The 20,343-nt window shown below is 48.4% G+C and overlaps 1 protein-coding gene across 2 annotated transcripts; it reads left to right on the forward strand.

Annotated features, from left to right (window-relative positions):
* The first annotated feature begins 6,350 nt into the window (after positions 1-6,350).
* On the forward strand, positions 6,351-20,028 carry LOC149359756 (protein trapped in endoderm-1-like). 2 transcript variants are annotated; one of them, XM_089569134.1, is made up of 5 exons: positions 6,357-6,674; positions 9,281-9,639; positions 11,579-11,849; positions 12,994-13,178; positions 19,194-20,028. In XM_089569134.1, exons 1-5 carry the CDS (start codon positions 6,672-6,674, stop codon positions 19,381-19,383), a joined length of 1,008 nt encoding a protein of 335 aa, XP_089425260.1. In that variant the 5' UTR covers positions 6,357-6,671; the 3' UTR covers positions 19,384-20,028. The 2 variants fall into 2 exon arrangements, with proteins under 2 accessions (XP_089425261.1, XP_089425260.1); XM_089569135.1 differs by lacking the exon at positions 9,281-9,639 and having other exon boundaries at positions 6,351-6,674.
* Positions 20,029-20,343: the final 315 nt, after the last annotated feature.

The raw sequence follows: 20,343 nt of genomic DNA on the forward strand, positions 1-20,343 counted from the left end.
GTTTGTATTTTTTTGGAGAGAGACATGGACACGTGTGAAACACATGAGAAGACAAGAATTCCTGTATTTGCCGACTACGCTACTCCCCCCCAATCTTCGTTTCCGTAACTCCTTTTTCGTTGTTTGCAAGGAGTGAGGCAAGAGGAGATGTATGGAGAAGAGGGTCATTGCGATACATCTGCAGACCCCCCCTTCAGGAAGTACCATGTCAAACAGCGAAATCCTGAGTTTTGGACCGATCACAGCGCCGGATTTCTATACGTGGGCCCTATACGGCGATGGTTGCAATTGGAATGACAATATTATGGTAATATAGAGTTTAGAACTACGGCATGTTGAAGGGTTCTCTTTTGTACATGTCGCGTAAAGCATCACTACGGGAAAGTGGGACCTACTTAAATTCGAAACTTTGCATCTTTCTAATTTACCAGAGCTCTTTTTTAAGGCGCGATTTCGGTCGGACAGCAAGAACTTAACAAACTATCGGTCTTGGTGAGGGTCAAGACAGCAGTGTTAGAGTGAACACTGAAATTCAAGTACAAGTAAACGCGAACGCTGCGGAATCAATTCAAGGCAAACCACCAAATATACTGCGTTATGTGCTATGGATTTAAACATTTTGAGAAACCTAGAAAAATGTTCGCAGCCCTTAAAAGCAAAGCGAAAATCACCAGTACGCGCAAATCGCGATGCAGCAGAACTGGCAAGACGACGATCCGCATCGAACAGGGTTGCACTAAGACTAACGGAAAGGATGTAACAACGCTAAGATGGGACACAAGGAACGAGACAGACACTAGCGCTGTTTGTATCCATTAGAGAGAAAGAAAGAGAAAACTCCAGCGGAGAGAGAGAGAGAGAGAGAGAGAGAGAGAGAGAGGGGGGGGGGGAAACTTTATTCGACCGTATGGTAGGGCGCATGGTAGGGATACGCTGGCTGCAGCTGGCAAAGGACAGGGTTAATTGGAGAGGCATGGTAGAGGCCTTTGCTCTGCAGTGGGTGTTATCAAGCTGATGATGAAGATAGTAGGGCTTCCCTTGAGCTTGGTGAGTGGTTTCCTCATTCCAGGATTCCACTGACATTGGCCGCCCGGTGAACCTGCTGGATGAAGAACCGCTGGCTCTTTAGGGTATCGCTCCTCAGCAGAGCCTCCCAGTGCTCAAATGAAGTGCGTGGCGCCTTCAGGCTCTCGGGATTGCTCCCTCACCTCCAAGAGCCTGTGGAAGAGTGTGGGGGTGGACGTTAGACCAGGGGAACGTATGCGGGTATTGTGTTGGATATATTCTGCTGCATTTATTGTTGTTTCTGCTGTTGGGCAGACTGCGGCAGAACGAGCGGCCCAGCTCTCCCAGGAAAAGTTAGGAACAGGCGATGCTGTGAGGGAGAAAGTGTATGTGCAGGAAGTGGTGCCACGCGACGTACTGGCGCGTCGACAGGACCAACATGTACAATACGTATTTTGAACAGAAAAATTATCAGCAGCTCCAGAGGCAGAGCCGACGCACAGCGCGAGACGAGAGCGCTAACTGTTGGAGCCCGGACCTGCGTTTGTCTGCTTTACCCAGCCTTCCCAACCGAGCTTTTCTCACCAGTAAAGGCCGTTTAAGTACGTGTATTGTCCGGGTATAAGCGCCTTGGCATATATTCAGAGCAGAACTATTCTAGGCATCTGACGAGCACTGCATGCTCCAGAAGCTTGCTATTGCTGCGACACTGGTGCAAATAACCCTCAAGTTTATCTCCTTTACTGTCACTTTATCGCCGCCCGGAACACGGCTTAATCACTTTTTGCTCACTGCGCTAGGCGAGTTACACCATCAGTACATAGACGCACGGCCGGTCTGGATGGCGCGCGTCCGTGCTCCAGACCGGCTGTGATAGACGCAACCAGGTCCTTCTGAAAGGGCTCAGACCGTGCGCGATCACCGCTGCCATGTTCGAAAAGACATGGGCGCGTTATCTGCAAAGCTGCGAGTGATCTACGTAAGCCGACTGCGTAAGAGCGATTATGATTGCGAGCTCGGCGACTCCTAAAAAGTGCGAGTATAGCTACTGTCGCCGCAGTCGCAAAAAAAAAACAACAATAATTTGCACAAAACTGAGTTCTCCCGCCCGTATCTCCCGTGCTCGTCCTTTGCTCCGCTGACATTTGTTCGAGGTATGCGCCAGTTAGCTCGGATTCAAGCGATTTTGCTCAGTTTTCGAAAAGAAGCAAGGGCCGCTTTAATGCGAACAGAACAATTATTGGAACACTGGGAAGTATTTGAGCAGCATCACAGTGCTCAGGGGCAACAACTAGAATTAAGGTTTCGTTTGGTTTGGTTTATGGCGTTTGACGTCCCAAAGCGACTAAGAGGGACGCCATAGTGAAGGGCTCCGGAAATTTCGACCACCTGGGGTTCTTTAACGTGCACTGACATCGTACAGTACACGGGCCTCTAGAATTTCGCCTTCATCGAAATTCAGCCGCCGCGGCCGGGATCGAACCCGCGTCTTTCGGGTCAGCGGCCGAGCGCCATAACCACTAACCCACCGCGGCGGGGCTCGATCGAAATGCGACCGCCCGGCCGGTATCGAACCCGCGTATTCGGATCAGCAGCCGAGCACCATGACCACTGAATCAGCGCGGCGGTCACAACCGGAATCAAGGAGAGAAGATAGGGAACTGATCAGCAATTTCCCTGTACGCATTCGTATTCTACCTACGTAAGCTAGGGGAAATAGCAAAAGTCGAAAATGTCGAGCTCGCCTTCACGTACGCGCTTTCCCAGCATTCTCGCATCCAAAACAACGAGATCCCCTGTGATTACCACATTTTAATTCTGATTTCACAATATGGTTGCTGAGAGCAACAGCGATCCCTACATTGGCTTTACTTCTGTGAGGGCGATACACCATGTCTATCATAATTTTACGCGTTCCGTACACGACAAACTCTGCGCAAAGCGTTGTCAATACCATGTGAACCTGCAATAACAAAGCCCCTCACTCTATTGTTAATGAAGATAGCTACGCCACCACCTAGGATGCTACAGTCATATCTCATCACGTCATACCAAGAGGGCCTATCTCTGTATTAAATATAGCCGGGTGAAGGCCCGATAACCACAGCTCTATCAGCAGGGTTGTGTGCAATTGTGTTCAGGCTTGTGCAGATGAGCGACATTTTGAAAGGCGCGCGTATGTGCACTGATATGGTATAAATACCTGAAACACGTCAGCGCGTGCTTGTCAGTCGTGATCAGACGTGCCAGGTTCGCTTTTCCGATCCAGCGGCTTCTCCCTAGAACACCCGATAGCGCCTGTTTATATACAGCATGATTACGCGAATGCGTAACACCTGCTATATTTAGCTGGTCAAAAGCCGCTTTCTGCCGTTTCTTCGGCTAACCAAAGCACTGCTCCAAAGGGGCTGCCTTCTCTTCCTCAGGGCATAAATATTCGTCGATGAGAATGCGTGTTAGGTTTTCAGCGCTGCATTCACAAGTGCTTCAACCCTTTGACTGAAGTTTGGAGGACGCCTTGGACACAGAGCGTGTGGCCTTCCTATTGTGTGGATGCCCCCCGCTTGCTTCACAGAAAGGCCCAGTTTTTCTCAAAGACACCACCTAACCTTTATAGGCCTGAACTTATATGCCTGAAAGCGCTGTTCTAACTCAAAAAGCATATTTTATAAAATCATGTAAAGTATTAGGTGAAACACCCTGTATATCTCGCCGGAAAAAAAAAACAAAAACAAAAAGAAACGAATGTTTTGTTCTGAAATAAACACCGAAAAATGTTTGCCGAATTTTCAAAAAAATAAAAGCTACAAGTCCAACCCCTCTTTATTTTATGCGATAAAACTCAGCCCTAAAGCCGCCACCTCCTGTCGACATATGCTCGCCGAATATTGAGGGCATTTGAGGTTACCTGCTGTATATGAACAACATAGACGGCATAAACCCATCCCAGAAGCCTACTTGTCGCCATTTGAACTAGTTTTGTCGACATGGTAGATTAAGACCTAATCTACTCCATACTAAGTAAGGCATGTTAACGGGCTAGTTGGTTTTGGATCTTGAAACTTGGGAAAAAGACCACCTAGGCGCAAATAATTTTACAAGGACAAAAAGAGACCAGGATACTGGGCGCCTGTCCGTTGTCTTCTCGTCTTTTTGTCCTTGTGAAATTATTTGCGCCTAGGCGTTTTTTTTCCCAAGTTTCAAGATAATCCATACTAGCTTACTGCAGCTCCCCTTATGTAACTCTAAAAAGTTGTGGTTAGAGTAGACATCTTTGCCCGAGTCCTCTACTTATGTTCACGTTTGCTTCTTCTATTCCTTCTCAAGCCGCCACTTTGCTGTTCTTTTTTTCATTTCTTCTAGTAAATCTAAGTTTCCGGTTGTGGCACCTGAAATATGTAACAGACGCCTAATAAAACCCGTTGCGTGGTTAGTCGGTGATGCATTTTTTCTAGAAAAGTAAATCAGCGCTACATATTTCAGACGAATACACAGACAAATATGACATTATGGACGCTGTCTTGTCACGTCTGTCCGTGTGCTCGTCTCAAATAAGTAGCACTAAATTAATTTTTTAGAAACAACTTAATAGTCGCTCTCCATGACTGGTGCTACGGCAAATGTTTAGAGTGCCGTTAATTGCTTCTCGGCTAATTAAATGCGGAAAGGCAGAGGGAGTGGTGCAAACGGGACACAAATTTGCAAATCCCTTCCTTCTTTTTATTATTCATAGGTATCAACAAAGACATACAAAAAATAGGTTGGGGCGACCGAAAAGGAAATAAAAATAATAAGCCCCTGCCTGCACAAAAATACATACTAAATAATTATTTGGTACCGTCCTAGCGTTCAGCTCAGTAGGTATGAAACGGCCAGCTGAAGTTGAATAAAGTAAAATTTGAAGACATCAAAAGTTCGGAATGTCGGTTTGTGCCTCAGGGTTCGGGCAAAATGCGACAAGGCACGGACCAACTTGAAACACCTTTCCAAAATCAAGACATTTGCAGTGCTGCAATGAGTGCGCACGAAGATAGCTCTGTGGCTCTTTCGAAGCCTAACCATCTTTTGGAGCCACCGGATCTAGATAGAACCCGTACTGTTTTGTTTTATGATCCGCTAGAAAGTTCAGGCGAAGCAGTTCTACAACCAGACTGAGTGTAGCCTGGCTACGCAATTATTTTACAATTCCTGCCTCTTTCGCAACTTTTCTGTTTTAGTATGCTGTATTTTATCTTTTGCCTTCCCCCTGTCGAATGGGCATTCGATTTGGATTGATTCGCAGTACACCTGGACATTGGCTTTTGGACTTATTATAGGCCAGACCAAACAAAGCTTGTTCCACTGTCAATGTGCTGCACAAATAGCCGTCCTTTCTGGCAGGAAAAAAAGTTATAAAGGAAGTTTTTGGATTTTATTTTTCTCACATTCCCTCACTGTTCTGTGGTGGGCGCCATTAGAGAGACCAAAACGCTTATTGGCACCGGAGCTGCTTGATGCTCGCGTTTTCATGTCTTCGTTGCACACGCCACTCAGCCACTAATGTTTACTTTCTGTGCGGTCAGACCACCCAAGAGAGCAATGAAACTAGAGCAGAGCTTTGGAGCAAGCAATGAAATCATTGTCCTTACTTTAGGCCCCAAAGAACACCACAATGTCGAGTTTTGCCTCGTGTGCAGCTTGCTGCTATTATAGTTCCTTCGTAAGGACATGAGGTGCAAACACTTTTTACCTTTGCATGAGATAGGGCCAGTAACCATTTGTAATAAATAAATATACTTACATTAATCCAGGACGCCTGATCAGCGGCACAGTTTAGAAGAATTTGGCGCGCAAAATTCCCCGCCTTTTCGACCACTTTCTCGTTCACCAATGCTCACTTCGTCATTTTTTACCCTGCTATAGAAGAGGCCGCTCTCGTCAGGCTTACGTTAAACTGCAGTGGAAATGTGGCTGGTTATGGCAACAAAATATCCAGTTACTATGATGACACTTTTAAACGTTAGGAGGCGCTAAGTAATAAAATGTACTGTCCCATGCACTCTCCCCTAAATACGCCGTTGGGTAGCGGGCAGTTCATGTACAGTCGGGGACAAAAGTCTCCGGACCACGTGTTCCTCTAACGAAGCCAATAGCTCTGCTATCAGTCGGCGGCTGGAGACAACACCTGTGGAGTTAAAAGTTAAATTTTTGTTCTTTCATCTCCGCTAGTGCGGTCTCCAGCCGCTGTCTGATAGTAGAGCTATAAGCTTTGTTTGACGAACACGTGGTCCGGAGACTTTTGTCCCCGACTGTACGATATGCCGCATACTAAGCAACAGCCTTTGCAGTTGCGTATATGGTTGTCAGAGAAATACACGTAGAATGCGGTCATCCGTCCCGCAGCCAGTGCACATGCCTTCGCATGGAATCGTACGGCCCGGCAGGATATGTCAACCGAAACGCCAACGCCTTGTGGCCAACCGCGCAGCGCTTGAATCACCGCAGACACAGGCGTGTCGTCGGCAACGTTGCCGTTGTTTACGAAAGCAGCCGCGAGCGACATTCGATGCCGGACGCCTCCGGGACCGCCGTCCGTTCGCCATGCACGACGACAGCCTTGGCACGGCGAGACAGCTCAACTGCACGGCGCGCGCCATCGTGACAGCCCGTCGGGGAGATCTCGTCAAATGGTGAGGTGCAAGCCTTTAATACGCACGACCAGTTTCGGATTGTACACAATTCCATCTCGTAAATTCTTGCCGTGCAATGGAAGCTATACGGGCCCGAGGCGAAAGCCTCCAGAAGTGTCCGGCCGGCTCTCGAGTGTGTGAGCACAGCACACATGGAAGCCGTCGCCTAGCTCTCGTAGCTTCTACTTTACTGCGAGAACTTGTGAAACTCGTTTTTGATAAGTTTTCGTGGGGCGCCCGAACCCATGCAAAATGTTTAATGAGGAAAGCAGTGGCACGACCGTTACTGCATTCTCGGTGGTCACCTCAACCGTGCTGTGAGAGAAGGGATGGGGGTGAAAGAAGAGAGAGAGAGATAATTCCTTCAAGTAATACGCTAAAAGAGAAAAAAAAAAGGCGTAGTGGAAAGCGCTGGATCAATTTCTATCATCCGGGTTAACGTATGTCACGTATGCGCGTGATGACACTGCGCAACGCATGGACATTGTTGCAGCAGGCGAACGCCGCGGAGCGCCAAAGACACACGGTTCAGACGGTGTCTATCGCTGGCAAGTGCAGGCCTGTAGGCCATTTTCGTTGTGCTGAACAGAGTCGTTAAACCTGTACGCGAACATCGCTGCTCATTGAAATCTCGCTTTATGAAAATGCGCAAAACAAAATGGGGCCTACACAGCGGAACCTCCGACGCTTCCGCTACAGAATGTAAACGCCCCCTATCTTCCGAATAGGAAATCGTCGACTATAATTAAAGTGCGGGCTAACATAAAGTATCTCACTTTTCTCTCATGATTCGGATCAGCGGTCACTACCTGCCCTAAGTAGACGAATTCCCTTACTGCTTCCAGCCCCTCACTACAACGTGTGAACGGCCCTTCCCTTGAGAGAGAGAGCATACCTTTGTTAAGCAAATATAGAGGATGAGCCTGCGCAGATTGTGAATACCGGTCTTCTTGGTCCGCGTCCCTAGTCCGGGATGCCGCAAGATTCCGCTCGGCGTGCGAGGGCAGCTTGAGCCGTCGCACACGAGCACTCGAGGAGGAAGGTCTCCCAAGCCTCTTTAGTGGGGGTGGGGTGGAGAGGGAAGTAGGGACTTTGTTGGCAGGTCCACGCCATGTGGGATAGAGAACAGAGCTTGTCACAGTGTGGGCACAAAGGAGACTGTTGAACATTACTTTGGTTTTCTGCATGGTGATTTTTAAACCCACCGTTCTGCTATGCCTGTCTAACTCATTGATCATGACTTGCAGTTCATCTCCTGAGTGACTTAGCAAGGCGATGTCATCAGTGAATCGCAGATTACTTAGGTATTCTCCATAACTCTTATCCCCAACTGTTCCCAGGCCTCGGAACACCTCTAGTAAACTGGTGGTGAATAGCATTGGCGAGATGTCTCCCTCTGACACTCTCGCTGGTTGGAATTTTATTGCTGACTTTATGGAGGAATATGGTAGCAGTGCTGGCGTTATAGATATCTTCCAGTAATTTCGCATAAGACTGTTCTACACCCTGATCCCGCTATGCTTGCATCACTGCTGAGGTTTCTACCTAGTCATATGCTTTCTTGTAATCAATGAAGGCTATATAGAGGGGTTCGTTATAATCAGCACATTTCTCTGTCACCTCATTGATAGTGTGATTATGGTCTATTGTCGAGTATCCTTTACGAAAGCCTGTCTGATCATTTGGTGATTGAAGTCTAAGGTTGTCCTGATTCTACTAGCGATTGCGTTAATAAATACCTTGTAGGCAATGGACAGTAAGCCGATCGGTCTGTAATTTTTCAAGTCCTTGACGTCTCGTTTCTCATCAGTTAAGATAATGTTGGCGTTCTTTTAAGCTTCTGGTACGCTCGATGTCATAAGGCATTGCGTATACAGGCTAGCTAGTCGCGGTTAATGCCCTAGCGTGAAATCGGAGATGGCAGGCAGGGGCCCTTGTGAGATGACAATAACCTCGACGTCATAACATTGTCAACGACATTGGCTGGAGATCCTCTTTCTACGGGGTATTTGCCGCTGCTTTCTCGAGTTGTATCTGACCACAGATAGACGCTCAAATTTTCGCCGCACTCTTGGTCTTCCAACAAGGCGGCCACCATGACACGTAACTGCAATCTGTTTAGAGCAAGCTGCATTAACACAAGTATGTACAGTGGTGGAAAAAAAGCATATGCTGTGCTGGCCAACGCGCAGGCACATAATTTAGCGTCTCCACAGCACAGTTACCACCATGTCATAACGCACTCCATAAACACGCTTATCCACACATACTGGAACTGGAGCATTGTGGAGCATACTGTTGCGTTGGTTTAAGAGTTAACAAAGTTAACGTGGCTCACCTACTGGCAATATACCAACGAGGTAGGTCTGGGTTGGTCGCCTGTGCAGAACTCAGTTTTCTTGGGGTGCTCTCCTTCGCTGTCTGATCACCGTCTCAGGGGAAGACCCTCAACCATTCCCCCAGATAAACGAGGAGCCGGACATAAGGTCATTTCAATGTTTCATTTCTCTCTCTCCTTCCCAGTTGTATGCATGCCTTGGTAGCACGGTAATCTAATATTTATGACCGTGTCCGATTATTCTGCCTTAAAAAAAAAAAAAAAACAGAACAACTCGACCACGAACGAGGATGCGTGCGATGTGGACGCTGCGGCCTACTCGCACCAACTGTCGTATTCCGCGGGCGGCTGCGGCGTGCTGTTCGCGGCGCTGGGCGTGCCGGGCAACCTGCTGACGCTGCTGGCGCTGGGCCGGAGCCGGCGGCTGCGCTCGCCCACCACGGCGTTCGTGATGAGCCTGTGCTGCGCCGACCTGCTCTTCTGCGCGGTCAACCTGCCGCTGACGGCGACGCGCTACTTCCGCCGCTGCTGGATGTTCGGGGACACCATGTGCGCCGTGTTCGGCTTCTTCTTCTACGGGAACGTGGCCACGTCCATACTCTCCATGACCGGCATCAGCGTCACCAGGTGGGCTCGCATGGGGAGCAACTTCCACGCAGCTATGTTAGGATATCACAGGCAAGCGGAGGACAATTGCATCCGATTTTCATCATCAGCCTGACTGCTTCCAATGCAGGGCAAAGGCCTCTCCCATGTCTCTCCAATTAACCCTGTCCTGTGCCAGCTGCGTGACCAACATGTCCCCGCAAACTTCTTAATCTCATCCGCCCACCGAACTTTCTGTCGCCCCGTGCTACGCTTGCTTTTTGTTGGAATCCACTCCGTTACCCTTAAGGACCATCGGTTATCTTGCCTTCGAATTGCATGCCCTGCTAAAGCCCATTTCTTCCTCTTGAATTCGACTAGGATGTCATTAGCCCGCGTTTCTTTCCTCACCCACTCTGCCCGCTTCCGGTCTCTTAACGTTACACCTACCATTTCTCTTTCCATAGCTCGCTGCGTTGTCCTTAAGTTAAGCTGAATCGTTTTCGTTAGCCTCCACGTTTCTGCCCTACAGGTGAGTACCGGTAAGATAAAGCTATTGTATACTTTTCTCTTAATTTTTAGTTCCCTGTAAAAATCGCTTTTTCTTGGCTATAGTGGTCTTTATTCCGCAGCAAAATACGCATTTGTTGATGAGAACAATCAGACGTAAGGACAAAACTTGTTTGCACAAAGTACTTCCTTAGCCTCCTTTGTCGATAAATTCGTGGCAAACTATTTTACTGAAGCCGGGGGCTCCATTCCCTCCCTACGCTGTCTCCGCAGTGCATCAGACGTGGACGCGCAGCCTGATTTGCACGTGACAGCTGTTTTTATCAAGATCTACAAAAAAAGGCAGCAACAGTAGAAGCAAAACTTATTTGCGCAAGGCTCATTTTCAAGGGACTCCTAATTACGCGGCAAATTGTCGTCGTTCTAAGCGCTGCTTTCATTTCTGCTTACGGTGCTTATCCAGTAGCAGTGCCCTCTCATTTCCGTGAGAGTCTGCTGGCTTCGACTTCAATGGAAGGCGATTCGCTGGCGAAGAGTAGCTACACGTGTTCATTTACCTAAAACACTTAAACGTGCAGGGACTCGCGTGTGGCAAACATGGCTACCTGAAAGTTAACAGGTCAGGGATCGTCTCCGCATATCATGCGCGGAAATCACGCACAAGACGTTAGTTCAAGTCTCTATATAACGAACTGTCTCAAGTGCTTTTGGGGATCCAGAAAATTCTAAAAAATGGAGCCATATGTTTCTGATATACGAAGGTGCCATAGTAAGGCAGCACGATAGACTGAACCGAAATCCCGGAGATATACATTGCGCTTCATTGAAATGCGGCTGTCAGGCAAGCCAGCGAATGCCTTCCCCCGCAGCAAAGGTAAAGTGACACCATCACAATAATCTACCAGGTATTTCTGAACGGAAGCAACGTCTACATCTTTACAACATGAGCCACTGGGGTTAGGCCGAGGTAACGGCGCAGTCGTCGTCTACTATGTCTGTCGTGAAGGCCGCTCGATGACGTCATTCGTTTCTAACGGACCCTTATGAGAATGCTGGTATGCATGTTTCTGTGTTGCTGTTGAAGTTCTTGCACAAAGTGGAATTTCACCGTTACTCGTGTGTCGAGTCGACCGTCCATCTTCATCAAGTGGATGTCTGCTACTCGTCCTTCGCTTAGTGAAGTAAACTTCGAAGGAACGAAGAACCTTGCATTACATTACTGTTATGAAAGGTGCGAACATGGGCTTCCCTTACCTCGCTGAGATGTAGATCTTCGGGGATGCCATAATTGCTCCACTAAAGGGCTGAAAAGCAATCGCGTGCCGTGAGGAACTTTGACCGAGGGTGTAGCTTCTTCGACGCGGTGAGGGCGAAAAGCCTGGCGGGTTTTAGTGCAATTCACCACGAAGGACAGAGTGCGCATGTGGCGCCACTTAACGGCACAAGCTCCTCTTGCCTCTGTCTCCCCCAGGGGCTTGCTGGTGGACTCGCGTCTCCGGCACGACCGCTTCTTTTCCCGTCGCCGTACGCTGGTGGCGGTGGCCTGCTGCTGGCTCCTTGGCTTCGGCCTGTTGGTCCCCGTGCTGGTCGGCTGGTGGGGCCGCTTCGGGCTGCACCGGCCCACTTTCTCCTGCACCGTGCTCACCAAGGACGGCACCTCACCCAAGAGGCTGCTCTTCGTCGTGGCCTTCTTGGTGCCCTGCCTGGGCATCGTGGCGTCTTACGGGCGCATCTACTACAAGGTAGGGGGGGGGGCAGTTTCGGGGGAAGAATACATCTTCTGCGCGATGAAGAGGCTGTGGAAAAAGGAAATAGCTTTAGTAGAAACTCCTGACCTTCAGAAATGTTTGAAAATGCTCACTGAAAAAAAAAAAAAAAAAAACGATATATGCGCTGGTTTGAAACGCACCCCTGAACGAACCGGCAGATGCCCCTCATAGGCGGCCCTCCAGATAATGGCATCAACCGATTTTTAGGACGCCACGGTTTAAATCCCCTTTCATCTGCCACCACTGCGACGTCATGTTGGCAGCTCCGAGTGGATTATCCACGACGTCATGGTAATCGGTCAACACCATTGTCTGGAGGGCCTCCTTTGAGTGGCGCTCGCCGCTTTGTTCTTGAGTTGCACCCGAATATAGTATAACAGTGCACCTGAAAACGGATGTTCATCACGCCGGAGCGGGTTACACAGCACTGGATTCGTGTCTTAAAAGAAGGCGGTGACGTATAGGTAGGTCAGGAATTAAAGTGGGTATAGCGTAAAAGTCAATGCAATCTGTATTCAAAAAGGGTTAATTTAATGACAGTGCTCTTGAAGGCTTAAATAATAGAAGCAATATATATATATGGAAACGCAAATTTGACGGGTGATCACAAGATGTGCCGCGACAAGCCTGCGTTAGCAGTACTAGTTCTACGTTTCGCTTTTTCATTTTTGTTTTTATAATTATCACCTCCTATCGCGTTTTCTAATCTGATTTCGTCGCCGTTTTTTCGCTCCGCTACAGCACGGCGGTCAGGGCAGGCTTCTGGATAGTGGAGGAGGCTGCAGGTGAAGAGGGTTGGTAGCGGGTATACACTCTTAACAAAACGGTCTAAAACGGGAGTCGGCTGTCCTCTAGCGCACACCGTTTTACAAAAGGGGGCGCGCTAGAGGACGTCTTACCCCCTTTTTACTCCCATATAGGCGTATTAGTGTTAATGTAGGCTCGTAGGTGGGAGACGCATTTTTACCGGTGGGTGCCCGGACCGGGGGGCGGAGGCTTCGCACACAGGCACACATACCACGGAATTGAAAAATATCAGCCTGGTGGCACTCGCCAACACCCTGCCTCAAATGGTACGCTCTTAGCATTCATCCATCCATTCGCGTCGTCGGCGCAGGTGCAACGCAGTTCGCGTCGGCTGGCCTTGTACGGCGGCATCGCGACCGGAGGGCGTGGCCTTGGCTACTCGGCGCACCGGGAAGAGGAGCTGCGCATCACGTGCGCCATGGCGGCCACATTTGTGGTCTTCCTATTCTGCTTCCTGCCGCTGCTCGTCGCCAACATGCTGGAGCCGCACCTCAAGTGAGTCCTATGAAAGCGTGCGGTCGTGACTTCTGGTGTGCTTGGAGATATAAAGGCATACTCGTTTGTAGTGTACTATACAGTTGTTGCTGTTACCAGCTGGAGACGGCGAAAAGTTGCGGAAATTTCACAACGTCAGGTTTTGTGCTATTGCGGCGACTCTGAGTCGTACGTCTACAAAATCGGAGGGGACACTTAAGCTCCTCCTTAGTGCATGACACGATAAGGTAGTGGGTTAATTCCCATATATGCAGAAGGTTATTCTCTACTTTGCGTTCATAGTGTTACGTGGCGGCCAGCCGAAGAATGAGACGTGGTGAACCATGAACAAGAGATGATTTAATGGCCGCTGGCCTAGCGCGAGCGCTCCGTCCCGCGCCACTGCCAGCTTCGTCTTCGTCACACTAGGTCCCCGCAGTGGTGCAGCGGTTAAGCGATGCGTCACTGCCTTGCGATGGCAGGTGCTGCCAACGGTGGGCCTTGTGCGCCCAGTTAGCTCTTCCTGAGCGACCAATCGTTAATTTAACTGCCACCTGCCATGGTGAGAAAGTTGACTCACAATCCGGTGGGCAAGTTGTGATGACGCCACAAGGTCACCTAGATGGGCCACCTCCCTCCTAGGTTGCTCTCCGGGGAGCATCTGCCACATCAATGTTCGTGATTTTTCGCTCACGACGCCGACAACGCCGACACCGGATTTTCTGGTGAACGAAGCCTCTAACGCTATCGCGTTAGTAACACGCTCGACCAAGAGAGTACAGCCTGACTTTTGTTAGGGAAAGGATTTTGGGATTACCACACACAGTTTGATCGCGCAGCAGACTTCAAAGCGGGCATGACAGCGGTATGGCGAGCAGGTATGCTACATTCTCCTTTCTTGTGCAGTGCCTGAAGTGATTGCGTTTACGCTTAAAGGGCCCCTGCCCACCCCATCGTCCCAAACACTCTCTACCTCACTTTGAGCGAGCCTCCTCTCCTTCCATTCCCCCCTCGAAATTTTTCTCTCCCGCTCCTCGTCGAGTAGGCTCGGCAAGGCAAAATCACCCCTTCCTTCTCCGGTGTAAGCCGGAGGCGTGGTGTCTGTGGAGTGCGTCACAGGGCGACGTCATGGCCCCGCCTTCAATAGAATTCTTTTCTTGGTTTTTGCATTTTCTCCGCACACTGAACGATCGAGAGGCGCGATCGGCTCGACCACCTAGACTTGTTAGCGAGCGCATCCTTTCATACATCTGTTTGTCATTCCCAGTTAACGAGCCACCTTTTCATTTTCATTTAGGCCTCCCCACCGTTTCACGAGCGGAGGGGCGGAAGTCGGTTGTGTTCGAAACACACGGCGAAGCGCGGACCCGGCAACCGCCCGTTTGCTTTTCTCCATGCGTGTTTGTGTTCTGTGTGTTTGTGTCTTTTCTCCGCTCCAAAGCATATGTCATTCATTGGAGTCAAGGCGTACGCAAGATGCACGAAAGATAAGCGGTGTGTGTGCGGAGCGGTCAAGTGGGCGAGCGAGGGAAAGGCTCTGCTGCACTAGTAATTAAAACCTTGTTTTGGGGGGCTTGCATAGAAGAAAAAAATCTGAGAAGGGAGCGCGTACGCAGAGCGTCTCGTGAGGTGATCACGGCGGGGGGAGGGGGGGGGGGGGCGAACCAACTCCCTCAGTTTTACTATTTTTTACTTTTTATGGCAAGGGTTCAAGGCTGTCGCCGCACGCTCCCTCCGCAGTTTTTTTTTTTTGTTCCTTCATGCGGGTTTGTAGGCATGAGCCAGAACAGAAGGCGCTGCGGAAAGCGTTGTGCATACGACGCGACGCCAAGGCTACGCCCAACCTTCTCCCGTCAGTCAGAACGATGCACCAATGGAGTGCCTTTAGCGAAAGTAGCCCCCCATGACGTCAGCGGGGTTCAGAGTAGTGGGCCGGGCCCGTTTTTGTTGAAGGAAAGAACGAGCGGGCTTTGATTTGAATTTTCGCAGCTTTTCGGGGCGCGCATGGCTCTAGTATTTTGCAGAGGTTATCTTCGATGCCTCATCTATGCAGTGGGCTTGTTTTTCAAAAATGTCCGGACCCTGGGCAGTGGCCCTTTAAAGGCTGTTTTGTTGTATTGTTTGTTGTGTAAGGCCATGTCCCTGGCATCCTCGACTTACTCTTACTAAGGCACTTCAAAGGTCATATTAGGTGCCTTGCAGACAGGGTAATTCATCTTGTGCCTTTGTTTGTAGGAGAGGTGGTAGTAGATGGCAGTGCACGCACAGCGATGGCAGCCTCTGTTGTATTTCTGAGTATGCGCCAGATGACCTGTGCAGCCATTACGACGATCTCGTGCGCTTGACTGATCCCTTTCTCAACTAAGACGAGGAAACAGACGCTTTTGTCCTTAAGTACATGCCGTGTAGACCATGTGTTGCTTGTGGGTGTAGTTACTCTAGCGAACAGCTGTCTAATGAGAAGTGGCAAATGCGATCCCAGTTAATGACTGCCTGCGTGTATTGTACGTGTTATCGCTTCGAGGGGGTTCCAGCTTCTACATGGCGTCTGCCATGAAAGTATACCGAGCCATACGATATAGAGCTAAAACCCGCGGATCGGCTTGCTCCTGAGTCGGCTAGAAAGACGCCTCTATGCACGTATTACGCAATTGTCCAGTTTTCGTCACCTCGATCCGCACTGATACACTTGAATGCAGCGCAGTGCAGTGTCGGCGCCGCGTTAGGAATAGTGGAGCCGCCCGATCTGCACATTTCGACCACCATCGCTGCGGCCACCCCCGGGCCGGCGCCACCAGAATTCTACCTGCGTCTTGTCACTTGCGCAATCGTAGCTGTTTTCTAAAATTAACGGTCAAGCGGGAAGCAAATGCAGATGCTCTCGCAAAATTGGTCAGTTCAGTCGCTCGCTATTCTCGAGGTCGCCGACGTCAATAGACGTCAGACAGGTTCAGGTTCAGCGGAGCCACCCTTACGGAGCCACCCTCAGCTGGAATATGGCTGTACAGTATGGGACCCTCACTTGAAAAAAAGACGTAAATAAACTAGAAATGGTACAGAGAAAGGCAGTTCGTTTCATATTCAATTCATACAGCAGATTAGATTCGCCATCGTCTCTAATGAGTGCTAAGAACATTTTGACCTTAGAAAGCAGAAGAAAGATTTCCTGGCTGCGGTTTCTGTATCGGCTCTGCAATCACCAACTTGGTATCAACGCGCTATTGTTCATTCATCCACGTGAGGGTCGTCAAACTCGGCACTCCCATCTTTACAACCTGGAACCAATCTTTGCGCGTACTAACAGGTTTAAGAACTCATTTTTTCCACGCACTGTCACCCAATGGAATGCACTCCCAATAGAAGTTTTTTCGGCGCATGATGTAAAAGTTTTCGAAGAGCGTGTACGAAAAGCTCTGGGTTGATGTTACTCTTCGCTTTTGCTGATTCATTTCTTTTTCCTTCTTTTTTGTGTTTGCACTGCATGCTGCGCGTTTTATACCCTTTGATTGCTTATGATTGCTTGTGTTGCTTTTTTGTGATTGCTTGCTAACGATGGCGCTGAATTGCGTTTACTTATGACCTGTATTGCCCTCCTGCTTGGTCTTCAATGACTGCAGTATGTTTTAAATAAAAATAAATAAATAAAAAACTTCGTTAGACAATCCGCTGACAGCCCATGCACTGTCTATGGACTGCTTACTGAAAGTTTTGTATGGTCGTTTAGGCCTCGGAGTGCGCAATCACGCCGAAATGGGGGATGATAATGCGGCAGCTGTTTCTAACCATGCCCTAATTCAGAGGAACTAAAAAAAAAGAGCGCTGGTACTATGGGCGTTTAACGTCCCAAAGCGACTCAGGCTATGAGGGACGCCGTAGTGAAGGGCTACGGAAATTTCGACCACTTGGGGTTCTCTAACATGCACTGACATCGCACAGTACACGGGCCTCTAGAATTTTGCCTTCATCGAAATTTGACCGCAGCGGGCAGGATTGAACCCGCGTCTTTCGGGTCAGCAGCCGAGCACCATAACCACGGAGCCACCGCGGCGGCCGCAGTAGTGAGAAGGGATAGGTTCAAGGTGGCAACGCTACTACATATCTGGAACGATATAATTAAAAGCCTATTTAAGCAAATTATTCACATAATCACAGAAAAATGTCAATGACAGCGCATTCACTGGCTGCACAGCCGTGTATGAGTGATTTTTTTTAACCTTTACAGATTTTTATTTTAAAAAATGTGAGAGATTAGTCGGCGCGGTCTGTCTGGATTTCGCAGCAAGGAGGGCATTATGTACGTGACAGAGAGACGTGATTAAACTATAATTAACGAAAATTGACTAATAACCTTTTTTATTTTACGAGACAAGGTTATATTGAAAAACTGATGGTCGCCAACATCGAAGGCGAGCTGTATTTCTAAATTTCTTAATCGGCATTGTGTTTCGAAATATCGAACGCCAAAAATATGTTTCAAAGCTCGATGAGTTGGCTTTTTCGCACTGCATATTTATAGAACGGCGTTTCTCCCATTTTTTATGCATCAAATACAGGCCCAGTTGATGTATTTTATGATTTAGAAAAATTAACTTGATTTGGGCGACGATACTACACGCAGCGACGCCATTATATAGTTAGATAATGGGGTAAAGCCATCTCAACAAGGTTTCTAATGCCTGTTTTTGACGTTCGATATTTCGAATCACATTGCCGATTAAGAAAATTTAGAAATGGGGCTCACCGTCAATAGTGCCGGTGATCAGTTTCGTAGTATAAACGTGCCCCCTAAAATAAAGATTTAAAAAGTATGTCACGGTTAATTCAATTAATCGCCTAATTATTGATCCATATGAGGTACAGCCTTTGTCAAAAGTTAAGAGTCGAGGGGGTTTGCTTCTGAACACTATTGTGGCGCTCCTGTAGCACTCGTGGAAGTCCTACGCATCGGAGGGAGCAGAACCAAAAATCTTCTTACCTTCAGGAGATTTGGGACGCTGAGGACGTATTGCGAGCAAAGCAGTGTGGCCCAGAAGCAAAACCCCTGGGCTCTAAACTTTTGACAAAGGCTGTACACAATGTCCGCCTTGCTGTACGCTCCAGGCCAGCAGACTGCACCAACGTATCCCTCAGTTTCTAAAATAAAATCCTGTAAATGTTAAAAAAAAACATCTCGTATATTCGAAAAGATGGCATTCGCGAAGGTGTCATGACTTTTCTTAAAATTTTTCTATTAAGTTTCTTCTGCGCGAACACACAGTGTCTTTACGTGTAGAGAGACGCGTATGCGAAATGGGTCGGGTCGCGGGACCACAAGGAAGCAAATAACATGGTTCTGTGTCTGTTCGACAAATTATCGATTTTTATATCTTCTGTTTGCAAAACAGTAGTTCCTGGCAAGGTTATCTTCACCTGTATAGTGCGGTCATAATCCGCGTTCATTAACGCGAATTTAAGCATTCCTCCGGTCTTTTGATGCCAATAAGGCATCTTCGAAACAGAGAAAAGTGTCCGAAATTATAAGCGTGTTCGCATTTAGTATACTTCTCTTTTCTTTTCCTAAAAAAAAAAAAACGCTGTCAGAATACAGGTGTTTTGAACCGCAGTGCGCCTAATTTAACCTTATCACTTTTCACGGTATGGATCTGCATTAGTGACCCTAAAGACGCGGGTTTGATCCCGGCGGTTGAATTTCTTTGGAGGAGAAATTCTAGAGGCCCGTGTACTGTGCGATGTCAGTGCACGTTAAAGAACCCCAGGTGGTCGAAATTTCCGGAGCCCTCCACTACGGCGTCTCTCATAGCCTGAGTCGCTTTGGGACGGTAAACCCCATAAACCAAACCGAAACTAAACCAAAGGCGATAATCTGCCCGTGTTGCGTGCGCTGCTGGTGTGGCAGTCTGAGACATGGTCTCGTTGAGGGGGTACAAAGCGGCTGTGCAGCCCTAGTCGCAAACGGCGCGAACCGCATCTGGGCTTATCTTTGTTGTGCCTAAATCAATGCTTTGTGAATTTTCGCTTACATTTGTTTTCTTTCAGGACGCCTGAGGTGCATGTGCCGTCTTCCATACTATCCTGGATGTCCTGCTGCGCCAATCCCTTCGTGTACGCCGTCATGAACAGGCAGTACCGGCGCTCATATGCTGCCCTTCTGTGCCCCCGAAGAGGAAGGAAACAGGACTTTCCAAGCACGGTGCTTTCTCGAAACCTTCAAGCCACTGCTCTGTGAACTTAGCTCACCGTATTTGCCGCGACGAGAGAGAACTGAATTAACTTAATCGGATGTGGGAACTCCCTTTATAGCAAAACTAAAGTGCGTCTTCTTTTTGCTGGTGCTATTTTCCTCAATGCAATGCACAAATTAGCCCAACAACGTGTGTTACTAGAATATCTTTCTTATACCAGCCTCTTTCCTGTTATCTTCACAGTTTCCTGCGTGCGTCTCTTTTGGCTGGTGTTATTTTCATTAATTAATGAATTCTCTTCAAGTGCAGCAGGTTTGCAGTAACGTACTATTTACTCATTGGCATCCACAGGGTTATCATTGAGCGAGGAGGCTAGCACGGCCTGCTTTTCTTTTAAAGTTTTGTAGAGGTAAAGAACATTACACTGTATGCGCTCACAGTAACTTTTGTGTGCTTTAATGACCGTCGTGCAGCTCCCGCAGGCCCAATACACGCTGAAGCAACATTTATGTCTTTGGTATGCTACAAAGGCAGTTAATTATATTCCTTGTTTAACACATAGCAGGAAAAGCTGTTAAGCTAATGGCTCTGGCTATCGGTCAACATATATTTTGCTTTTGAACTTGAAAAAGGTTACTTGCTTATTAAAACCCATATGCAACGAAAATAGCCTTTTTGTTGCTCAGGAATACTTGTGTTGTATGCAAACGGTCCATAAAGCTACACGCGTTTATGGCCCATTTACGCTTTGCCATTAGGAGCCAAGAGCGAGCGAAATTCACTGCAGACAAAATGATGCCTACGCGGCCATTCCCCTTAGTAGTGGGCGATCACAGTGTACAGTCTGCGTCACCATTGGGCAGAGCGCTCGAGCAGTGCGCACCGGCCAACAATAACTAAAATTAGTTTGGTTTATGGAGGTTTAACGTCCCAAAGCGAATCAAGCTATGAGGGACGCCTTAGTGAAGGGCTCCGGAAATTTCGATCACCTGGAGTTCTTTAAC

The sequence above is a fragment of the Amblyomma mixtum genome, chromosome 2 (assembly GCF_055824585.1).
Source record: "Amblyomma mixtum isolate Tamu chromosome 2, ASM5582458v1, whole genome shotgun sequence".
In the NCBI taxonomy this organism is placed as follows: domain Eukaryota; kingdom Metazoa; phylum Arthropoda; class Arachnida; order Ixodida; family Ixodidae; genus Amblyomma; species Amblyomma mixtum.

Excerpts from the sequence above, each read along its gene's own strand:
- LOC149359756 (XM_089569134.1), top strand. Across the intron at positions 9,640-11,578 it reads ACCGGCATCAGCGTCACCAG|GGGCTTGCTGGTGGACTCGC; the intron begins GTGGGCTCGCAT and ends TGTCTCCCCCAG. Across the intron at positions 11,850-12,993 it reads ACGGGCGCATCTACTACAAG|GTGCAACGCAGTTCGCGTCG; the intron begins GTAGGGGGGGGG and ends TCGTCGGCGCAG.